This window comes from Nerophis lumbriciformis, linkage group LG17 (genome assembly GCF_033978685.3).
Source record: "Nerophis lumbriciformis linkage group LG17, RoL_Nlum_v2.1, whole genome shotgun sequence".
Classification (NCBI taxonomy): domain Eukaryota; kingdom Metazoa; phylum Chordata; class Actinopteri; order Syngnathiformes; family Syngnathidae; genus Nerophis; species Nerophis lumbriciformis.
In genome coordinates, this window is record NC_084564.2 from 38,440,001 (window position 1) to 38,460,244 (window position 20,244).

At 41.0% G+C, this 20,244-nt stretch overlaps 2 protein-coding genes across 5 annotated transcripts in view; one reads left to right on the plus strand and one right to left on the minus strand.

The window, feature by feature from the left end:
- cadm1b (cell adhesion molecule 1b) overlaps positions 1-20,244 on the plus strand; it is an 802,412-nt gene that overhangs the window by 232,535 nt on the left and 549,633 nt on the right. The window lies entirely within an intron of this gene.
- LOC140679516 (uncharacterized) overlaps positions 3,497-20,244 on the minus strand; it is a 96,551-nt gene continuing 79,803 nt past the window's right edge. Inside the window, exons 2-5 of the mRNA XM_072915031.1 lie at positions 16,795-17,067; positions 16,025-16,515; positions 15,695-15,871; positions 3,497-3,630 (exon numbers count right to left, since the gene is read on the minus strand). Coding sequence (XP_072771132.1) covers positions 3,497-3,630; positions 15,695-15,871; positions 16,025-16,515; positions 16,795-17,067 — 1,075 coding nt within the window. The remainder of the gene's footprint in view (positions 3,631-15,694; positions 15,872-16,024; positions 16,516-16,794; positions 17,068-20,244) is intronic.

The following is a 20,244-nucleotide window of genomic DNA, read 5'->3' on the forward strand; positions in this document are numbered from 1 at the left end:
ACTTGAATCCGTCCCTGTTCGTGTTGTTACACCCTCCGACAACACACCGACGAGGCATGATGTCTCCAAGGTACGGAAAACAGTCGAAAAAACGGAAAATAACAGAGCTGATTTGACTCGGTGTTTGAGAAAATGGCGGATTGCTTCCCCTCCGAGAGCGAATATTAGAAAGGCGTTTAATTCGGCAAAATTCACCCATTTAGAGTTCGGAAATCGGTTAAAAAAATATATGGTCTTTTTTCTGCAACATCAAGGTATATATTGACGCTTACATAGGTCTGGTGATAATGTTCCCCTTTAAAAATGCAGCAGACTCGGCTAAAACAAGGTGCCTGCCATCGAGTTGTTTGCTCTGCTCTGTATTGTTTATATGCCCTTGTCTCTCTCCCTCTCTTTCATGAAATTATTCTCTTTTACGCTGGTGTTTCCTTCTCAAATCTATTTGATACACATGCTGATTACACATGTTTATGCTGTGGATAACGAGCAAAAGTCATGGGTTCAGAACCGAGTGTGTGCCGTTGTGACCCAAACATCCGACTGTATTTTGTTTTCCCGAGAATAGTCTAAATAAGACGCGTTGTCTTATATTTGACAACCCGTCAAGCTCGACAGTGTGAAGTGCTGCATGTATCTTGATCAATATTATAGTGACTCGCTCGATGGACAGTTGTCTGTTTGGTCAAGTTGGCCGAGAACATTATTTTTTTTCACCAGTTGATTTTGGTTAAAGGGGAACATTATCACCAGACCTATGTAAGCGTCAATATATACCTTGATGTTGCAGAAAAAAGACCATATATTTTTTTAACCGATTTCCGAACTCTAAATGGGTGAATTTTGGCGAATTAAACGCCTTTCTATTATTTGCTCTCGGAGCGAAGACGTCGGGAAGCAATCTGCCATTACAAACACCGAATCAAATCAGCTCTGTTATTTTCCGTTTTTTTGACTGTTTTCCGTACCTTGGAGACATCATGCCTCGTCGGTGTGTTGTCGGAGGGTGTAACAACACGAACAGGGACGGATTCAAGTTGCACCAGTGGCCCAAAGATGCCAAAGTGGCAAGAAATTGGACGTTTGTTCCGCACACTTTACCGGCGAAAGCTATGCTACGACAGAGATGGCAAGAATGTGTGGATATCCTGCGACACTCAAAGCAGATGCATTTCCAACGATAAAGTCAAAGAAATCTGCCGCCAGACCCCCATTGAATCTGCCGGAGTGTGTGAGCAATTCAGGGACAAAGGACCTCGGTAGCACGGCAAGCAATGGCGGCAGTTTGTTCCCGCAGACGAGCGAGCTAAACCCCCTGGATGTCTTGACTCACATCGTTTCTACCGTCCCTTATGCCACCGAAGATGATCAAGAGAAGAATATCGACCCTAGCTTCCCTGGCCTGCTGACATCAACTCCAAAACTGGACAGATCAGCTTTCAGGAAAAGAGCGCGGATGAGGGTATGTCTACAGAATATATTAATTGATGAAAATTGGGCTGTCTGCACTCTCAAAGTGCATGTTGTTGCCAAATGTATTGCATATGCTGTAAACCTAGTTCATAGTTGTTAGTTTCCTTTAATGCCAAACAAACACATACCAATCGTTGGTTAGAAGGCGATCGCCGAATTCGTCCTCGCTTTCTCCCGTGTCGCTGGCTGTCGTGTCGTTTTCGTCGGTTTCGCTTGCATACGGTTCAAACCGATATGGCTCAATAGCTTCAGTTTCTTCTTCAATTTCGTTTTCGCTACCTGCCTCCACACTACAACCATCCGTTTCAATACATGCGTAATCTGTTGAATCGCTTAAGCCGCTGAAATCCGAGTCTGAATCCGAGCTAATGTCGCTATAGCTTGCTGTTCTTTCCGCCATGTTTGTTTGTGTTGGCTTCACTATGTGACGTCACAGGAAAATGGACGGGTGGTTAAAATCAGGCACTTTGAAGCTTTTTTTAGGGATATTGCGTGATGGGTAAAATTTTGAAAAAAACTTCGAAAAATAAAATAAGCCACTGGGAACTGATTTTTAATGGTTTTAACCCTTCTGAAATTGTGATAATGTTCCCCTTTAAGCACGTCATTTATGTTGGCATAGCTTGGCTCCAAGTTCCACATTTGCAGCGTCAAGTCACAGCTTCCTTCTGTTCCAACGCTTGACCCTCTCTTCGTGCTCGCTAGAGATGTCCGATAATATCGGACTGTCGATATTATCGGTCGATAAATGCTTTAAAATGTAATATCGGAAATTATCGGTATAGGTTTCAAAAAGTAAAATGTATGACTTTTTAAAACGCCGCTGTATGGAGCGGTACACGGACGTAGGTTGTTTGTTTCTGGAGTGGAAAATTTAAAAAAATGCTATTTGCTATCGGAAAAAAAATAGTTTTTGTTTTTGAGACAAAAATAATGATTTCTCACCCATGCTCTTGCTGCAATAACGATTAGGGATGCATCATATGTCTTTTCAAGCCGATGCCAAGATCAATTATCTATACTGACAACTAGGGATGTCTGATAATTTCGGACTGCCGATATTATCGGCCGATAAATGCTTTAAAATGTAATATCGGAAATTATCGGTATCGGTTTCAAAAAGTAAAATGTATGACTTTTTAAACCGCCGCTTTGTACACGGACGTAGGGAGAAGTACAGAGCGCCAATAAACCTTAAAGGCACTGCCCAATCACATAATATCTACGGCTTTTCACACACACACAAGTGAATGCAAGCATACTTGGTAAAACAGGTCACACTGAGGGTGGCCGTATAAACAACTTTAACACTGTTACAAATATGCGCCACACTGTGAACCCACACCAAACAAGAATGACAAACACATTTCGGGAGAACATCCGCACCGTAACACAACATAAACACAACAGAACAAATACCCAGAACCCCTTGCAGCACTAACTCTTCCGGGACGCTACAATATAAACCCCCCGCTATCCCTACCCTAGAAACCCCCGCCCACCTCAACCTCCTCATGCTCTCTCAGGGAGAGCATGTCCCAAATTCCAAGTTGTTGTTTTGAGGCGTGTTCAATAAAAATAATGCACTTTGTGACTTCAATAAATATGGCAGTGCCGTGTTGGCATTTTTTTCCATAACTTGAGTTGATTTATTTTGGAAAACCTTGTTACATTGTTTAATGCATCACAACAAAATTAGGCATAATAATGTGTTAATTCCACGACTGTATATATCGGTATCGGTTGATATCGGAATCGGTAATTAAGAGTTGGACAATATCGGATATCGGCAAAAAAGCCATTATCAGACATCTCTAGTATATACTTCATCTTATTTCCCGGTAAACACAATAAACGTAAACTTGACTCCCTTTGGAGAGAAGTTCTGTCCGTCCATAGCAGGTAGAAAATAGATTGTGGTCTTACCCGCCGAAGGAAAGCCACTCAGGAGGACAACCTTGAACTCCTTCTCCTCCTCCTTGCTGTTGACAGACCGATGCATTTTGATTGATTATCAGTAAAGCGTCTAGACGGCAGTGCTCTGGTCTCGCCTCTCCCAGGCTTTGTGCGAGTTGGCCTGTCCGTGTAAGGCCGCCTCTGTCCTGCTCCACCGGCCGTCTCGTCTCTGCCAATTTAAAACATCGAGACACGAGGAAGACCCTGCTAAGATAAGACACCTGTGACCCCACTGTCCAAACAAACCACACGGAGCTCTGGTTTAATGACGAACCTCCTATGTTCAGAGTTCAGTCATTGTTTTCTTTGATGTTGCCTATCCCAGCTGACTGATGGTGCGAGGGTGGGTTTAATTAACCCTGCACTGGTCCATCGTCAGTCTCAAGCAGTGTTGGGTTAGTTACTGAAAACCAGTAACTAGTTACAGTTACTAGTTACTTTATTTCAAAAGTAACTCAGTTACTAACTCAGTTACTCACACCACTTTTTTTTTTTTTAAGGCTCCCATTAATGCCCTTTTAGCCTTCATTCCAGTACTGTTATTGCACTGGAGAATAATACAATGTGTTGATCAACTTGACATGCATTTGCATCACTGAACTCGGCTAAGCAATGTGGTCTACATACAACACACAAAGACTAAGATATGTTTCAAAGGGCCAATTTGTTTCAGGCCAGAACAAATTGACAAAACTATTTTAAATAGCTGCAATATAACATACATAAGTAACAAACAGCTAAATAACAACTTAGCTGTAAACCAAGGAAGGCACACACTACATACACAAAGCCTAACCAGGCGTTTTTTTTTTCTCTCAAGGAATTGTGAAATAAAATCATGTCTGAAGCCCAGAACACTCTACACATTTCCCCAGTTTTGTCATGTCTGTGTGATCATGTTTTTGTTTTGGTCATGTTCGGTTTTGTTTTTGGACTTTTTGTGCACTTTTGTTTTGTCACCATAGCAACCATTAGTTTTCACCTGTCACGTCACGCACCTGTTTCACGTTTTGAGTCACGCACCTGTTGTCGTTAATCATGTCTATAGTATTTAAGTTCATTGTTTTCAGTTTGTCGTTCTGACGACATCCCGCATTTATGCTTCTGCACACTCTCCACACCCTTATGACCCTTGCTGCTCTTTTTTCATGCCGGTTCCATGCCAAGTAAGTTTTTGTTTATTAAGCCACAGTTAGTGTTTTTTCTTGTTCATAGTTTCTGCCTTTGTGCAAGTATTTGTTTTCATAGCCAAGTCGTTTCTCCGCCACTGTGCGCGCTTTTCGTTTGTACTTTTTTTGTAGTTATAGTGTTTAAATAAATCATGTATTCACCTTCACGCCACATCTGGTCCAATTCACTTGCACCTCGGGAGAACAAACCACGCACATAGTCCAAGTCTTGACAAGTTTTAGTTTAGAGATAAGGAAAGATTGGCCTGGCCCACTAGCATCCCTCTTTATGTTTGTGAACTTTATAGTCCATACCAGGGGTCGGCAACCCGCGGCTCTAGAGCCGCATGCGGCTCTTTAGCGCCGCCCTCGTGGCTCTCTGGAGCTTTTTCAAAAATGTATGAAAAATGGGAAAAGTTGAGGGGAAAAAAAAATATTTTTTGTGTTAATATGGTTTCTGTAGGAGGACAAACATGACACAAACCTCCCTAATTGTTATAAAGCACACTGTTTATATTAAACATGCTTCACTGATTCGAGTATTTGGCGAGCGCCGTTTTGTCCTACTAATTTTGGCGGTCCTTGAACTCACCTTAGTTTGTTTACATGTATAACTTTCTCCGACTTTCTAGGACGTGTTTTATGCCACTTCTTTTTCTGTCTCATTTGTCCACCAAACTTTCCACACAGGTGAGTTTTGTTGATGTTATTGACTTGTGTGGAGTGCTAATCAGACATATTTGGTCACTGCATGACTGCAAGCTAATCGATGCTAACATGCTATTTAGGCTAGCTATATGTACATATTGCATCATTATGCCTCATTTGTAGCTATATTTGAGCTCATTTAGTTTCCTTTAGGTCCTCTTAATTCAATTTATATCTCATGACACACTATCTGTATGTAATATGGCTTTTAATTTTTTTTCGGCTCCAGACAGATTTGTTTTTGTAGTTTTGGTCCAATTCTGGCTCTTTCAACATTTTGGGTTGCCGACCCCTGGACTATACATTTAGAGTGATGTGATAATCAAACACTCTAGAAGTCTAGAATGAAAGAGTATATAAGATAATTCACAGAGAGTGTGTACCTTCAGTGTTGAATGATGAGCAGAGGCAGAGTCTGGAGTGTTTTCTTTAGCTCGCTTTCCATTTTTATGTACTCACTGTCCAGGTGCCATTTGACGCCCGGTATCATGCTAATTAGCTGCCTGAAAGCGGGTGACTCCACTGTAGAAATAGCCTGCATGTCTTCTAGCACACACGCTGCAATGGCTCTATCAATGTTGTCCTGGCTAGCAGTGCCTCCGTTAAAATCCAGCCGTTGTTGCTTAGGAGGTGAAGTGTGTCTCTCTTTACTAGCTTCGTCGAAGCACGTTGCTTTTGTAGCTGTTTCAGCAGATTTGAATTGCTAGGATAGGATTTTTGATCCAAGACACAACTTACATTTAACTAAAATTTAAGACCATATTTTCTTCTACTTTTTATATGTAGAAGAAAAGTGTTGTCATTTTATTTAATCTGAACAACAACTTGAGGCAGTTTAATGTTGATTAACATAGTTGAAAAACTTATTGGGGTGTTACCATTTAGTGGTCAATAGTACGGAATATGTACTGTACTGTGCAATCTACTAATAAAAGAATCAATCAATCAATCCAAAAAAGCACTTTATATGTAGAAAGGTTTTGTTAAAGGGGAACATTATCACAATTTCAGAATTGTTAAAACCATTAAAAATCAGTTCCTAGTGGCTTATTATATTTTTCGAAGTTTTTTTCAAACTTTTACTCATCACGCAATATCCCTAAAAAAAGCTTCAAAGTGCCTGATTTTAACCACCCGTCCATTTTCCTGTGACGTCACATAGTGATGCCAACACAAACAAACATGGCGGAAAGAACAGCAAGCTATAGCGACATTAGCTCGGATTCAGACTCGGATTTCAGCGGCTTAAGCGATTCAACAGATTACGCATGTATTGAAACGGATGGTTGTAGTGTGGAGGCAGGTAGCGAAAACGAAATTGAAGAAGAAACTGAAGCTATTGAGCCATATCGGTTTGAACCGTATGCAAGCGAAACCGACGAAAACGACATGACAGCCAGCGACACGGGAGAAAGCGAGGACGGATTCGGCGATCGCCTTCTAACCAACAATTGGTATGTGTTTGTTTGGCATTAAAGGAAACTAACAACTATGAACTAGGTTTACAGCATATGAAATACATTTGGCAACAACATGCACTTTGAGAGTGCAGACAGCCCAATTTTCATCAATTAATATATTCTGTAGACATACCCTCATCCGCGCTCTTTTCCTGAAAGCTGATCTGTCCAGTTTTGGAGTTGATGTCAGCAGGCCAGGGAAGCTAGGGTCGATAGGGGGTTTAGCTCGCTCGTCTGCGGGAACAAACTGCCGCCATTGCTTGCCGTGCTACCGAGGTCCTTTGTCCCTGAATAGCTCACACACTCCGGCAGATTCAATGGGGGTCTGGCGGCAGATTTCTCTGACTTTATCGTTGGAAATGCATCTGCTTTGAGTGTCGCAGGATATCCACACATTCTTGCCATCTCTGTCGTAGCATAGCTTTCGTCGGTAAAGTGTGCGGAACAAACGTCCAATTTCTTGCCACTTTCGCATCTTTGGGCCACTGGTGCAACTTGAATCCGTCCCTGTTCGTGTTGTCACACCCTCCGACAACACACCGACGAGGCATGATGTCTCCAAGGTACGGAAAACAGTCGAAAAAAGGGAAAATAACAGAGCTGATTTGACTCGGTGTTTGAGAAAATGGCGGATTGCTTCCCGATGTGACGTCACGAATATTAGAAAGGCGTTTAATTTGCCAAAATTCACCCATTTAGAGTTCGGAAATTGGTTAAAAAAATATATGGTCTTTTTTCTGCAACATCAAGGTATATATTGACGCTTACATAGGTCTGGTGATAATGTTCCCCTTTAAGAAACCAATTCTGAGCCTTATCTTATTTAGTTTTTATTTGATATATGTTGACCACATGAACCCTGGCAATGGACCGTGTGTGTATATGTATGTTATTGTTATGTTTAGCATTCATGACTGCCTGCTGTTGCACTCATCAGCCTGGTGGTGGCTCACATCCATCACACACAGAACTATTTCTATTTTTGGGCAGAATTATTATTGTGTTCCCAATGTTAAAAGGATAAAGCCATTGTTTACACATTTGGTAAATAAATAACCAAAATTTGTATATTTTGTTGTTTTCTTACTGTACTGAAAATGAACCGAACCGTGACCTCTAAACCGAGGTACGTACCGAACCGAGATTTTTGTGTACCGTTACACCCTTAATACCAGCGCGTTATCTCGACTCGTTTCTGGTGTGTGCAGTCTCCTGCATAATGCCAACTTGTTCATTGCCTTCCATTGTAGCCTGATGACTGATCAACATCCCTTTCAGTCAAGTTCTCCGCATTCACCATGCATCCCCGATTATTCCCTCTCAGTAGTCACGGAGCATCCTTCCTCCCATTGTTATTAGCCGTGTTTGTCTGGCGGTGGGGTCTTATGTGGAACCTGCACTTAGATGGCTACAAATAGGCAGAGTAACAGACAAGAGGGTGTGAAGAATCAAGCTGTGTGATGTAACATCCGGCACTGGAGGACATCTTTGTCCTTTGAAAATGAGCAAACAACACTTCACATTTGGCTGTGGACTCATAATAGACCCAGTCTTCCCACAAACTGCATTTCCTCCCCTTTTGTGTACCTCTTGTAGGGTTTAGCATGAATTAAAACATTTTAAAAAAGCCAAGTGTATACCAAAGTGCCATTGGAACCACTAACCTCAAAAGGCTCGTCAGCTACCAGTAGATCACCACCTGACTTTGAGTAGCTCACCAACATGTCCAAAGACTATAAGGCGCACTTAAAATCCTTTTTTTCCCCCTCAAAAATCGACAGTGCACCTTATACCTAATGTACGGAATAATTCTGGTTTTGCTTACAGACCTCGAAGCTGTTTTATTTGGTACATGGTGAAATGATAAGTGTGACCAGTAGATGGCAGTCACACATAAGAGATATGTGTAGACTGCAATAGGACTCAGGTATACACCAACATTTTATATGTTCCATTGAAAATATAGAACATTTCACACGGCGCTCAAAAATCTATCAAAATGTTTTAGTACGACTTTGGTAAGCTATGAAGCCACACCGCTTGATGGATTGTCAGCGCATTATTTTTTTATTTTTTTTATTTTTTTTTATTTTATTTTATTTTTTTATTGTTTTTGTCAGCGCATTAAACATAGGAGTATTATTATGGTGTGTGTATAAGGTAAGACTTATTATCTGGCATTTTGTTTCGCAATATTATGCAAAAGCAACTTTTCTTACCTTCTGGTACCTGCTGATCTGTATTTGGGATCTGCATAAGTCCTGAAAAATTGTGCGCTTCCGCTTATCGACACCGTAGTCGATAAGCTTCTTCTTTTTCTCTATCTTCTTGTTATGGGACATTCATCCTCCGCTGTTGCCATTTCTAATATAAAGTAGTGTAAAGTTCTTACTTATATCTGTCAGTAAACTCACCATGAAAGCACTAAAACATACCGGTGTAGTGAGTTTACATTATTCACCCAAGGAACTTTAGTATTAGAGAGTTCGGGTCGGACGGTTTTTCACGGGACACATTTCCGGCGTATTAGAAGATGCTGCTCCGTTATTGATTGAAGTAAAGTGCCCCCGGTGCGCCTAATGTACGGAATCATTTTGGTTGCGCTTACTGACCTCGAAACTATTTTATTTGTGTACACGGTGTAATGATAAGTGTGACCAGTAGATGGCAGTCATACATAAGAGATACTGTACGTGTACACTAAAATATAATGGCACTCACACATAGGATATACGTGTAGACTGCAATATGACTCAAGTAAACAACACCAACGTTTTATACGTTCCATTGAAAATATAGAACATTACACACGGCGCTCAAAAATCTATCTAATAGATCTAATCACATCGCTTGATGGATTGTCAGCGGATTATTTTTGATTTTTTCAAATTTGTTTGTTTATTTATTTTTTAAATTGTATTTTATTTATTTTTTTGCAGCGCATTAAACATAGGAGTATTATTATGCTGTGTGCATAAGGTAAGACATATTATCTGGCGTTTTGTTTCGCAATATTATGCAAAAGCAACATTTCTTACCTTCTGATGAAATACCTGCTGATCTGTATTTGGGATCTGCATAAGTCCTGAAAAATTGCACGCTTCCGCTTATCGACACCGTAGTCGATAAGCTTCTTCTTTTTCTCTATCTTCTTGTTATGGGACATTCATCGTCCGCTGTTGCCATTTCTAATATAAAGTAGTGTAAAGTTCTTATTTATATCTGTCAGTAAACTCACCATGAAAGCGCTAAAACATACCGGTGTAGTGAGTTTACATTATTCACCCAAGGAACTTTAGTGATTAGAGAGTTCTGGTCGGACGGTTTTTCACGGGACACATTTCCGGCGTATGAGAAGATGCTGCTCCGTTATTGATTGAAGTAAAGTGCCCCTTATAACCCGGTGCGCCTAATGTACAGAATCATTTTGGTTGCGCTTACTGACCTCAAAACTATTTTATTTGTGTACACAGTGTAATGATAAGTGTGACCAGTAGATGGCAGTCATACATAAGAGATACTGTACGTGTACACTAAAATATGATGGCACTCACACATAGGATATACGTGTACCGGTAGACTGCAATATGACTCAAGTAAACAACACCAACATTTTATATATTCCATTGAAAATATAGAACATTACACACGGCGCTCAAAAATCTATCAAAATGTTTTAGTAGGACTTTGGTAAGCTATGAAGCCACACCGCTTGATGGATTGTCAGCGCATTATTTAAAAAAAAAAATATTTATTTATTTTTTAAATTGTATTTTTTTTTTTTTTTTGTCAGCGCATTAAACATAGGAGTATTATTATGGTGTGTGTATAAGGTAAGACATATTATCTGGCGTTTTGTTTCGCAATATTATGCAAAAGCAACATTTCTTACCTTCTGGTACCTGCTGATCTGTATTTGGGATCTGCATAAGTCCTGAAAAATTGCGCGCTTCCGCTTATCGACACCGTAGTCAATAAGCTTCTTCTTTTTCTCTATCTTCTTGTTATGGGACATTCATCCTCCACTGTTGCCATTTCTAGTATAAAGTAGTATAAAGTTCTTACTTATATCTGTCAGTAAACTCGCCATGAAAGCACTAAAACATACCGGTATAGTGAGTTTACATTATTCACCCAAGGAACTTTAGTGATTAGAGAGTTCCGGTCGGACGGTTTTTCACGGGACACATTTCCGGCGTATGAGAAGATGCTGCTCCGTTATTGATTGAAGTAAAGTGGCCCTTATAACCCGATGCGCCTAATGTACGGAATAATTTTGGTTGTGCTTACTGACCTCGAAACTATTTTATTTTTGTACACGGTGTAATGATAAGTGTGACCAGTAGATGGCAGTCAAACATTAGAGATACTGTACGTGTACACTAAAATATAATGGCACTCACACATAGGATATACGTGTAGACTGCAATATGACTCAAGTAAACAACACCAACATTTTATATATTCCATTGAAAATAAAGAACATTACACACGGCGCTCAAAAATCTATCAAAATGTTTTAGTAGGACTTTGGTAAGCTATGAAGCCACACCGCTTGATGGATTGTCAGCGCATTATTTTTTAAATTTTTTTATTTGTTTATTTATTTATTTTTTAAATTGTATTTTTATTTTATTTTTTTGTCAGCGCATTAAACATAGGAGTATTATTATGGTGTGTGTATAAGGTAAGACTTATTATCTGGCGTTTTGTTTCGCAATATTATGCAAAAGCAACATTTCTTACCTTCTGGTACCTGCTGATCTGTATTTGGGATCTGCATAAGTCCTGAAAAATTGTGCGCTTCCACTTATCGACACCATAGTCAATAAGCTTCTTCTTTTTCTCTATCTTCTTGTTATGGGACATTCATCCTCTACTGTTGCCATTTCTAATATAAAGTAGTGTAAAGTTCTTACTTATATCCGTCAGTAAACTCACCATGAAAGCACTAAAACATACCGGTGTAGTGTGTTTACATTATTCACCTAAGGAACTTTAGTATTAGAGAGTTCGGGTCGGACGGTTTTTCACGGGACACATTTCCGGCGTATGAGAAGATGCTGCTCCGTTATTGATTGAAGTAAAGTGCCCCCGGTGCGCCTAATGTACGGAATCATTTTGGTTGCGCTTACTGACCTCGAAACTATTTTATTTGTGTACACGGTGTAATGATAAGTGTGACCAGTAGATGGCAGTCATACATAAGAGATACTGTACGTGTACACTAAAATATAATGGCACTCACCCATAGGATATACGTGTAGACTGCAATATGACTCAAGTAAACAATACCAACATTTTATATGTTCCATTGAAAATATAGAACATTACACACGGCGCTCAAAAATCCATCAAAATGTTTTAGTACGACTTTGGTAAGCTATGAAGCCACACCGCTTGATGGATTGTACTGTGCTTCAACATAGGAGTATTATTATGGGGTGTGTATAAGGTAAGACATATTATCTGGCGTTTTGTTTCACAATATTATGCAAAAGCAACTTTTCTTACCTTCTGGTACCTGCTGATCTGTATTTGCGATCTGCATAAATCCTGAAAATTTGCGCGAGTCCGCCTTTGTAGTCCGTGTCGACTCCGTAATCGATAAGCTTCTTCTTTTTCTCTATCTTCTTGTTATGGGACATTCATCCTCCACTGTTGCCATTTCTAATATAAAGTAGTGTAAAGTTCTTACTTATATCTGTCAGTAAACTCGCCATGAAAGCACTAAAACATACCGGTGTAGTGAGTTTACATTATTCACCCAAGGAACTTTAGTTATTAGAGAGTTCCGGTCAATTTTTCACGGGACACATTTCCGACCTTTTTGTTGTTTCCGGATGAGGAGATGCTGCTCCTTTATTGATTGAAGTAAAGTCTGAATGTCATTAAAACAGTTAGCGCCTTCTTTTGACACTTCTTCCACTCCCGTCCTTGCACGCTACACCGCTACAACAAAGATGACGGGGAGAAGACGCTGTCGAAGGTGAGGCACGTAAATAAGACCGCCCACAAAACGCGACTGTCAGAAAGCGGCTTGAAGATGATGTGTAAAACATCATCTATGCAACATTTTGACCAAAGAACCACCATCACATGTTACAGAGAGCAGTGTTTTTCAACCTTTTTTGAGCCAAGGCACATTTTTGCGTTGAAAAAATGCGGAAGCACACCACCAGCAGAAATCATTAAAAAACGAAACTCAGTTGACAGCAAAAAGTCGTTGTCGCAAGTGTTGGATATGACTTTAAAGCATAACCAAGCATGCATCACTATAGCTCTTGTCTCAAAGTAGGTGTACTGTCACCACCTGTCACATCACACCCTGACTTATTTGGACTTTTTTGCTGTTTTCCTGTGTGTAGTGTTTTAGTTCTTGTCTTGCGCTCCTATTTTGGTGGCTTTTTTGTCTTTTTTTGGTATTTTCCTGTAGCAGTTTCATGTCTTCCTTTGAGCGATATTTCCCGCATCTACTTCGTTTTAGCAATCAAGAAGATTTCAGTTGTTTTTATCCTTCTTTGTGTGGACATTGTTGATCGTCATGTCATGTTCGGATGTACTTTGTGGATGCCGTCTTTGCTCCACAGTAAGTCTTTGCTGTCGTCCAGCATTCCGTTTTTATTTACTTTGTAGCCAGTTCAGTTTTAGTTTCGTTCTGCATAGCCTTCCCTAAGCTTCAACACCTTTTCTTAGGGTTTATTTTTGGTTTAAGCATTAGACACCTTTTTACCTGCACCCTGCCTCCCGCTGTTTCCCACATCTACAAAGCAATTCGGAAGAGTATTACACGGTTACTCTGCCAAGCTCTAGACAGCACCGACACTCAACAACAGCACATCATTTGCAGACTATAATTACTTAATTATATTTTAACCCAAATAGGTGAAATTAGATAATCTCCCACAGCACTGAAAAACACTGATGTAGACCACAAGGAAGTCTTTTACATTTAGAAAAAAAATAACAATATGACTCCTTTAATGCGCCTTATAATCCGCCTTATATATGTAAAAATATCAAAAATAGACCTTTCATCGGCAGTGCGCCCTATGGTCTGGAAAATAGGGTACTTGCCTCAATCCTTAGCATTGTTTAACTATTTCAATCAGAAAATATGCCCTATGTTTAATGGCACATTGACACAACATGGCATCAAGACAATAACCACACGGAGTGGGGATCTGCTTTGTGAATAAAGTGCAATTAAAATGTGGGGATAAAACACAACTTCGATCTCCTTATTTGTCAAAGGAGCTCTAATTGTGACAACAGTTTGGAGACCCCTGCCTTCCAGAACTATCTTTTTCATTAAAAACGGACAAATACAGAAATAACTGTTGTTTGTTTGTTGTTGTTGTTGAGCCCTACAAAGTGTCTATACTGTAGAGCAGGGGTGATTGAGGTTCACGTCACAGTTATAGCTGTCCTGTAGCAGTGAATAACATTTGAATGTAAATGTAACATATATTCATGATATTATAACATAATTGCTATACATTTTAGTATTATATTTTTGTATGTACAAAAAAAATCTGCACATTGTGTGGTCAATAATTGGCAGCTCAGTCTGCATAATTTTCCTGAAAAATTCACAGTGTTTTTTACAGTATTTACTGCAAATGGAAAAACGGTACCACAGTTCTTTTACAGTAAAATTCTGGCGACTGAGCTGCCTGTTTTTTTTTGCCTTAAAATGTATTTAAATTTTTTTGTGTTCAATTTGATGGGTAACTTTCTTTCAAAGCATATATTTAAGTATTTTGATTTAACAAAAACATGTTTGGAATTAGAGATGTCCGATAATGGCTTTTTTGCTTATATCCGATATGCCGATATTGTCCAACTCTTAATTACCGATTCTGATATCAAGTGATACCGATATATACAGTCGTGGAATTAACACATTATTATGCCTAATTTTGTTGTGATGCCCCCGCTGGATGCATTAAACAATGTAACAAGGTTTTCCAAAATAAATCAACTCAAGTTATGGAAAAAAATGCCAACATGGCACTGTCATATTTATTATTGAAGTCACAAAGTGCATTATTTTTTTTAACATGCCTCAAAACAGCAGCTTGGAATTTGGGACATGCTCTGAGGAGGTGGAGGTGGGCGGGGTTGAGGTGTGTGTGTGTGGGGGGGGGGGGAGGGGCGGGGGTAGCGGGCGGTGTATATTGTAGCGTCCCGGAAGAGTTAGTCCATCAAGGGCTTCTGGGTATTTGTTCTGTTGTGTTACGGTGCGGATGTTCTCCCGAAATGTGTTTGTCATTCTTGTTCGGTGTGGGTTCACAGTGTGGCGCATATTTGTAACAGTGTTAAAGTTGTTTATACGGCCAACCTCAGTGTGACCTGTATGGCTGTTGGCCTTGCATTCACTTGTGCATGTGAAAAGCCGCAGATATGAGGTCAATCAATGTTTATTTATATAGCCCTAATTCACAAGTGTCTCAAAGGGCTGCACAAGCCACAACGACTTCCTCGGCTCAGATCTCACATCAGGGCAAGGAAAAACTCAACCCAGTGAGATGACAATGAGAAACCCAATGGACGTCGAGTGGATCTTGTTAAATAGCAGATAAAGCCTTCAAAAACATCTAAAACTGCCAACAACAATTGATATACAATTAGTGACAGGCAAATTCCTAACATGGAATAATTCATAATAATTAATGTAAAATTACATAACGGTAAAAAGCTTTCATAGGAAACTGAACAAATAATAATCTTTTACATGTGTGAGTTCTCATGTGCACATTTAAAACTCTTTCAAGAAAAGCTTTTACCGCAAACTTAACAACAAACTTGTTAAGATCCTGTGTGTCTTCTCATGTGTTGGGTCAAACCGCCTTTCTCAGAGAAGGTTTTACCGCAAACTGAACAACAAACTTGTTAAGATCCTGTGTGTCTTCTCATGTTGGGTCAAACCGCGTTTCTCAGAGAAGGTTTTACCGCAAACTGAACAGTTAAAGAATTTTACACCTGTGTGAGTTCTCATGTGTTGAGTCAAACTACTATTTTGGGTGAAGCTTTTACCACAAAATGAACAATCAAATGGTCTTTCTCCTGTGTGCGTTCTCATGTGTTGAGTCAGGTTACATTTTTGTAAAAATCTTTTACTGCAAACTGAACAAATACATTTTTTATCTCCAGTGTGTGTTCTCATGTGTTGAGTCAAACCGCTCCTGAAAGCAACGTTTTTACCACAAACTGAACAATCAAATGGTCTTTCTCCTGTGTGCGTACTCACGTGTTCATTCAAACCGCTTTTGCGAGAAAAGTTTTTACCACAAGTTGAACATTCAAATGGTTTCTCTCCCGTGTGCGTTCTCATGTGTTTGGTCAAACCGCTTGTTTGAAAGAATCGTTTACCACAAACTGAACAATCAAATGGTCTTTCTCCTGTGTGCGTACTCACGTGTTCATTCAAACCGCTTTTGCGAGAAAAGTTTTTACCACAAGTTGAACATTCAAATGGTTTTTCTCCCGTTTGCGTTCTCATGTGTTTGGTCAAACCGCTTGTTTGAAAGAATCGTTTACCACAAACTGAACAATCAAATGGTCTTTCTCCTGTGTGCGTACTCACGTGTTCATTCAAACCGCTTTTGCGAGAAAAGTTTTTACCACAAGTTGAACATTCAAATGGTTTTTCTCCCGTGTGCGTTCTCATGTGTTTGGTCAAACCGCTTGTTTGAAAGAATCGTTTACCACAAACTGAACAATCAAATGGTCTTTCTCCTGTGTGCGTAATAAAATGATAAATGGGTTGTACTTGTATAGCGCTTTTCTACCTTCAAGGTACTCAAAGCGCTTTGACACTACTTCCACACTTACCCATTCACACACACATTCACACACTGATGGAGGGAGCTGCCATGCAAGGCGCTAACCAGCACCCATCAGGAGCAAGGGTGAAGTGTCTTGCTCAGGACACAACGGACATGACGAGGTTGGTACTAGGTGGGGATTGAACCAGGGACCCTCGGGTCGCGCACGGCCACTCTACCACTGCGCCACGCCGTCCCGTACTCATGTGTTCATTCAAACCGCTTTTGGGAGAAAAGTTTTTACCACAAGTTGAACATTCAAATGGTTTTTCTCCCGTGTGCGTTCTCATGTGTTTGGTCAAACCGCTTGTTTGAAAGAATCGTTTACCACAAACTGAACAATCAAATGGTCTTTCTCCTGTGTGCGTACTCACGTGTTCATTCAAACCGCTTTTGCGAGAAAAGTTTTTACCACAAACTGAACAAACAAATGGTTTTACCCCCGTGTGTGTACTCATGTGTCGATTCAAACTGCTATTTCTCGAAAAACTTTTGACGCAAACTGAACAATTGAATGGTTTTTCTGCTGTGTGTGTTCTGGTAGGTCAGGATCGGCAACCTTTACCACTCAAAGAGCCATGTTGACCCGTTTCCACAAATTAAAGAAAACAATGGGAGCCACAAAACTCTTTTGAAATTTAAAATGAAATAACACTACATACAAAGGTTTTTTTTGCTTTGTGCTATGTACAAACCAGGGGTCTCAGACACGCGGCCCGCACCTTAATATGTAAATGTAATGTTAGTGCGGCCCGCGAGTTTTATATGAAGGGCACTTGACAGCGTCACACTTGCCAACCCTCCCGATTTTTCCGGTAGACTCCCGAATTTCAGGGAAACTATTCTCTCGAATGTATGCTGATTTTCACCCAAACAACAATAATAAGGGCGTGCCGTGATGTCACTACCTTTAGCGCCCTCTACGGCTTGAACAAACAGCTTGCCAGCCCAGTTACATGTTATATGAGGCTTCTGCAGACACACATAAGTGAATGCCATGCATACTTGGTTAACAGCCATTCAGATCACACTGAGGGTGGCGATATAAACAACTTTAACACTCTTACTAATATGCGCCACACTGTGAACCCACACCAAACAAGAATGACAAACACATTTCGGGAGAACATCCGCACTGTAACACAACAGAACAAATACCCAGAATCCCATGCATCCCTAACTCTTCCGGGCTACTTTATACACCCCCGCTACCACCAAAGCCCCCCCCCCCCCCCCCCCCCCCACACACACACACACACACACACATCAACAACACCCTCCCACCCCCCATGCGTAGATTGAGGTGGGCGGGGTTTGGTGGTAGCAGGGTGTGTAATGTAGCCCGGAAGAGTTAGGGATGCATGGGATTCTGGGTATTTGTTCTGTTGTGTTTATGTTGTGTTACGGTGTGGATGTTCTCCCGAAATGTGTTTGTCATTCTTGTTTGGTGTGGGTTCACAGTGTGGCGCATATTAGTAAGAGTGTTATAGTTGTTTATACGGCCACCGTCAGTGTGATCTGTATGGCTGTTGAACAAGTATGCCTTGCTGTCACTTAGTGTGTGAGCAGACGCCGCATACAAAATGTTTCTTAGGTGAAAAAGCGGACGCGACGACAGGTTGTAGAGGACGCAAAATGCAGTGCCATCACGGCACGCCCTCAATTTTGTAGTCCGGGTGAAAATCGGAGAATGTTTGCCCTGGGAGAGGCAGTGAAAGTCTCCCGGAAAAATCGGGAGGGTTGGCAAGAATGCAGCTGAGCCGCATCAGAGTGGTCAAAGAGCCGCATGCGGCTCCGGAGCCACGGGTTGCCGACCCCTGTGGTAAGTGATTGGGCCGGCACGCAAAGGCAGTGCCTTTAAGGTTTATTGGCGCTCTGTACTTCTCCCTACGTCCGTGTACACAGCGGCGTTTTAAAAAGTCATACTTTTGAAACCGATACCGATCATTTTGAAGCTGATACCGATGCTTTTTGATATTACACGTTAAAGCATTTATCGGCCGATAATATCGTCAGTCCGATATTATCGGACATCCCTAGTTGGTACCTATAAAACATACTTGCCAACCTTGAGACCTCCGATTTCGGGAGGTGGGGGGTGGGGGGGGGGGGGGGGGCGGGGGCGTGGTTGGGGGCGGGGCTAAGAGGGGAGGAGTATATTTACAGCTAGAATTCACCAAGTCAAGTATTTCATATATATATATATATATATATATATATATATAAGAAATACTGCCCCAAGTGGAGGAGTTCAAGTACCTCGGAGTCTTGTTCACGAGTGAGGGAAGAGTGGATGGTGAGATCGACAGGCGGATCGGTGCGGCATCTTCAGTAATGCGGACGCTGTATCGATCCGTTGTGGTGAAGAAGGAGCTGAGTCAGAAGGCAAAGCTCTCAATTTACCGGTCGATCTACGTTCCCATCCTCACCTATGGTCATGAGCTTTGGGTTATGACCGAAAGGACAAGATCACGGGTACAAGCGGCCGAAATGAGTTTCCTCCGCCGGGTGGCGGGGCTCTCCCTTAGAGATAGGGTGAGAAGCTCTGTCATTCGGGGGGAGCTCAAAGTAAAGCCGCTGCTCCTCCACATCGAGAGGAGCCAGATGAGGTGGTTCTGGCATCTGGTCAGGATGCCACCCGATCGCCTCCCTCGGGAGGTGTTTAGGGCACGTCCGACCGGTAGGAGGCCACGGGGAAGACCCAGGACACGTTGGGAAGACTATGTCTCCCGGCTGGCCTGGGAACGCCTCGGGATCCCCCGGGAGGAGCTGGACGAAGTGGCTGTGGAGAGGGAAGTCTGGGCTTCCCTGCTTAGGCTGCTGCCCCCGCGATCCGACCTCGGATAAGCGGAAGAAGATGGATGGATGGATGGATAAGAAATACTTGACTTTCAGTGAATTTTAGCTATATATATATTTATTTTATTATATATATTATATATATATATATATATATATATATATATATATATATATATATAAATAAAAGAAATACTTGAATTTCAGTGTTCATTTATTTACACATATACACACACATAACACTCATCTACTCATTGTTGAGTTAAGAGTTGAATTGTCCATCCTTGTTCTATTCTCTGTCACTATTTTTCCAACCATGCTGAACACCCTTTCGCAGGTACCCAGAAAGGTTTCGAGTACCACCAAAAAAACTGAATCTCTGAAGACAGTATAAAAATCTGTGTTAAAGGTGTACAAATACTGTTTGTATAATAAGCATGTTATTTTTTTACAAATGAGGGTTAAGAGTTCAGTACTAAAAAAAAAAAGAAAAGAATGTGGCTTAGGTACAGTTTTTTAATTGAGCTGCTGCATTTTTTGGTTGGGTTGTTTATTTATTTTGAGTAACTTCTATACATTTCTAAAAAGGGGAGGAATGTAATAGAGTAATCTATGTTTGTCTGTTGCCATCTCCTGGTGAATGTTGGCTATAGCGTACTGGGGTTACTTTTTGGTTGGCCAACGATTTACGTGGTGTTGCGCAACTGACGTCACTCAGGTCCGCGTGGAGCTGGAGGGGGCGTGGCTTCCGGCTCCGCCTGAATTTCGGGAGAAAATTTGTCCCGGGAGGTTTTTCGGGAGAGGCGCTGAATTTCGGGAGTCTCCCGGAAAATCCTTGGTTGCTATAAAAAG